Source organism: Prunus avium, chromosome 3 (assembly GCF_965620075.1).
Source record: "Prunus avium chromosome 3, drPruAviu1.hap1.1, whole genome shotgun sequence".
Lineage (NCBI taxonomy): Eukaryota > Viridiplantae > Streptophyta > Magnoliopsida > Rosales > Rosaceae > Prunus > Prunus avium.
Genome location: NC_142286.1, coordinates 13,285,778 through 13,289,365, shown reverse-complemented (window position 1 = coordinate 13,289,365; position 3,588 = coordinate 13,285,778). Strand labels below are relative to the sequence as shown.

The 3,588-nt window shown below is 45.3% G+C and overlaps 1 protein-coding gene across 1 annotated transcript; it reads right to left on the bottom strand.

Moving 5' to 3' along the window:
* Positions 1–1,381: 1,381 nt before the first annotated feature.
* LOC148295670 (uncharacterized) lies at positions 1,382–3,291 on the bottom strand. Its single transcript, XM_088250563.1, has 4 exons — positions 2,677–3,291; positions 2,191–2,561; positions 1,977–2,073; positions 1,382–1,819 (listed from the first exon to the last, which is right to left on the bottom strand). The coding sequence occupies exons 1-4, from the start codon at positions 3,289–3,291 to the stop codon at positions 1,382–1,384; spliced, it is 1,521 nt and encodes a 506-aa protein (XP_088106689.1).
* Positions 3,292–3,588: the final 297 nt, after the last annotated feature.

The following is a 3,588-nucleotide window of genomic DNA, read 5'->3' as shown; positions in this document are numbered from 1 at the left end:
AGCATGAAGCTTGTTAATGATTTGGGATCCTTACTAGTGACTTTTGGTGGCATGCTTTCTGCTAAGTAGCATTGTTTTTATTTTTATTTTTTTAAAATATTGCTATGTATATACACATGTATGTATACATACACAAGAGTTTGGAATGCAAAAAGACAAGTTTCCAAAGACAGCTTCCCCTCTGTTCTTTTTTTTTCAAAACACTCCTTCATTTTCATTTCAAATCCCATGCTACCATGATGGTACATCTTACAAAAGTTTCCCAGAGCAAAGGCGGGAATATGGAAGGAGACCATATTAAAAAGGAAATGCGATAATACAAAAGGTAAGACACGATGCCTACTTAGCAGTAGTAAGTAGTAAGGCTTGAGCCACTTTCCATTGATGGGATCGGTTATCATGACTTCCTTGATGGAGATCAAGCGATAATAGCCATTGCTGTGTACTTCCTTGACTGTAAACGGGCCTTCCCATTGCAGAGCAAACTTGGAAGGTCCCGAGACTTGTCTTCTCACATGCTCGACGACTTTTAGCACAAGATTTCCTCGTTTGAAGGTTTGAGGCTTGATCGTCATGTTATATGCTTGGGCAACGGTTTTGTGGTAAAGTGCCATTCTTCTTTCGGCTTCTACTCTTTTTTCGTCCATGGCTTTGAGGTCTAATAAGCGCTAGTCCGAGCATGACTTCACATCCCATTCAAGATCATTGACAACCGATACTCTAGCCGTGGGAATGGAGATTTCCACGGGTGAGATGGCATTAGACCCATACACGAGCAAGTAAGGTGAAAAACCTGTAGCACTTCTTGGAGAGGTGCGGTAAGCCCACAAGGCATCCAACAGGTGGACACTCCAACCGCCTTCATATTTGTATACCATTTTGCTCAAAATCCTCAGTACGGTTTTGTTTGTAGCCTCTGCCTGACCATTTCCCTGTGGGTAATAAGGTGTGGAGCGAGGCTGCCTGATACCGTAGCCGCTAAGTGTCGAGCTCACTTGTTTGTTAACAAAAGGCATGCCATTGTCAGTAACCATTTTGTATGGGATTCCAAACCTGCACACGATGTATTCTCGAATAAAATTCGAGATAGTAGCTCCCGTGGCCTTTCGAAGAGGGATTGCCTCAACCCACTTTGTGAAATACTCTGTGGCAGTGAGAATCCATATGTATCCTTTAGAAGGAGGATGGATCATCCCAATTAAGTCAAGCCCCCAAGTATGAAAAGGCCAAGGAGTGCGCATGTCTTGTAACAACATGGGAGGCTTGTGACTCAGATTGGCATGAATTTGGCATGTGTGGCATCTTTTAATGAGGTCATGCGCATCTTTCCTCATGGTAGGCCAATAATACCCAAAACTCAATAGCTGCCGGTGAAGCCTCTTCATTCCCTGGTGCTCTCCACACTCTCCAGCATGTATTTCTGCATGACTTGCTGTGCCTCTGGCTCTCCCAAACATCTCAATGGTTCACCATTAAATCCTTTACGATAGAGGGTCGACCCGTCCACGAAGTACCTCTTTGTTGTCTTCTTAAGCTTGTAGGCAAGTTTGGAATTGGTCGGTAGAGTCCCCTCAACAAAGAACGTTAAGTATGGAGCCCTCCAATCCTCTGCGAACGAGATGGTGAAAGATTCTTCGGTTGAAGGTATCGTAGAACACGTGGGGCATTTGGACTGAATTTCAACTGCTTGCTTCTTCATCTTTGGCCAATAATAACCTTTGCGTTGCAGACGCCGATACAAACTGATCACTGGTTCCAAGCTGCAAGTGGCGTCATGTACCTCTTGCAACCTCCTTTGTGCTTCTGTCAACCCTAAACCCTAAACCCAAAATGCCCACTGGAAGTCATCTGTAGAGTTCTCCAAAGATAATTGCATTGTCTTTCAGGTCTTTAATGTTACTTCCTTCGCCTAGCTGTTCTTTGACTAGCCTCCTTCGATCGTCTTCTACTTCCAGTAGCTCCCCTTGGAACATTACTTCGACTATGGGCATATCCTTCTCTATTACAGTAATATTAGGCTGCTTTTGGATGAACGAGAGCTTTGACCCTAATGTAGCCAGAGCATCAGCATACCTGTTGGTAACCCCGGGAATGTGCTCCATCACAACTTGCTTGAAAGAATTAATGATTCTTTCGGCAGCTGTATGATATGGGGCCAAGGTTGCCTCTTTCACAACAAAACTTCCTTACAATTGACTTAGCACCAGATTTGAATAGCCGATGATCTTTATCCTTTCTGCGCCCATTTCTTTTGCTGTAGACAATCCCATAATCACATTATTCGTGCATGGAAAATCTAGTTTGAATGAGAGAGCTGTGGCTTGTCCTTGGGGGTTAATAAGTACTACACCTGCTCCTCCGCCACTAGCTGTAGAAGAATCGTCAAAGTAGAGAGTCCATGGTTCCTCTTCTGCAGCAGTGGCTGCTATTTCCGGCAGCTCTCCCAAAACTTCTTCGGAGAGAGTAGCATCCTTTACTTCAGGAAATATAGCTAGCATATCAATCACGGCTTGCCCTTTGATGGCTCTAGGAGTTGTGCACGTGATATCAAATTCGGATAGCTACAATAGCCAACGTGCGAGACGTCCAGATAGCACCGGTCTCGTGAGTAAGTACCTTACAGGGTCAGACTTTACCATGAGCATTGTGCACCAGTCTCGTGAGCAAGTACCTTACGGAGTAATGCCGTAAGCATTGTGCAGCATAGACAAGGGCAAGGCACAAGAGCTCGGTCTTCGGATATCTCGTTTTGGCTCCCCTTAACTGCCTGCTCACATAATAAATAGGACTTTCCTCTCCAGCATGATCGTCTTGGGTAAGCAAAGCCCCAACCACTGCGTTCGTTGCAGCCAAATAAAGCTTGAGTGGAAGTCCCGAAATGGGCGCTCTCATGGTAGGTAGCTTGGTGATTATTTGTTGCACTTGTGAATAGGCTTCTTGGCACTCCTTGCTCCACACATACGGCTTGCCCTTCTTGAGCAAAGGAGTAAAAATACTCATTATGGCAGCAAGGCCTAGGATGAAGCGCCGAATGTACAACAACCTTCCCATGAAACTTTTCAATTCCTTTGGGTTTCTAGGAGGTGCAAGAGAATTTATGGCTCGGGTCTTTTCAGGATCCACATCTATGCCGCGCTGATGCACTTGGAACCCCAAAAACTTCCCGGATGAAACCCCAAATGCGCACTTCTTTGGACTCATCTTCAATCCATAGAGCCAACACCAAAGCTTCTTTCTCTTCCTTTGCCAAGTGAACGCTGATGGAGATGGGCCTTTGGACAGAGGGGTCATCACTCAAATTAATTGTTTCCAGTTGCTTGGCTACTGCAGTCGAGCCATCTTGCCTATGCCTAGGTGCTGTCATAGGTTCTTGAAAAGCACAAGGCATGGGTACCTTGTCCTTATGGCTGCTCGTTTGTATCACTTCTTCTCCATACTCGGGGCTTTCCCGTAGAACTCGGTTGAGGCCCCAAACTTGTCATAAGCAATACATCGTGCGTCCATCTGGCAGCGTCACTTTTGAGCATTGGGGATGATCGTAAGCATGGTTGTTGACCTTGGAATGTCTCTTCCTTTCCCAATCGACAA

Bases quoted from the DNA above. Each gene is read 5' to 3' on its own strand.
- LOC148295670 (XM_088250563.1), bottom strand. From the start codon at position 3,291: ATGACCCCTCTGTCCAAAGGCCCATCTCCATCAGCGTTCACTTGGCAA. The intron at 2,562-2,676 runs GTAAGGTACTTG...TGGCTATTGTAG, and splicing joins AATGCTTACGGCATTACTCC to CTATCCGAATTTGATATCAC. The intron at 1,820-1,976 runs GTAATGTTCCAA...TTTTGGGTTTAG, and splicing joins AGGATATGCCCATAGTCGAA to GGTTTAGGGTTGACAGAAGC.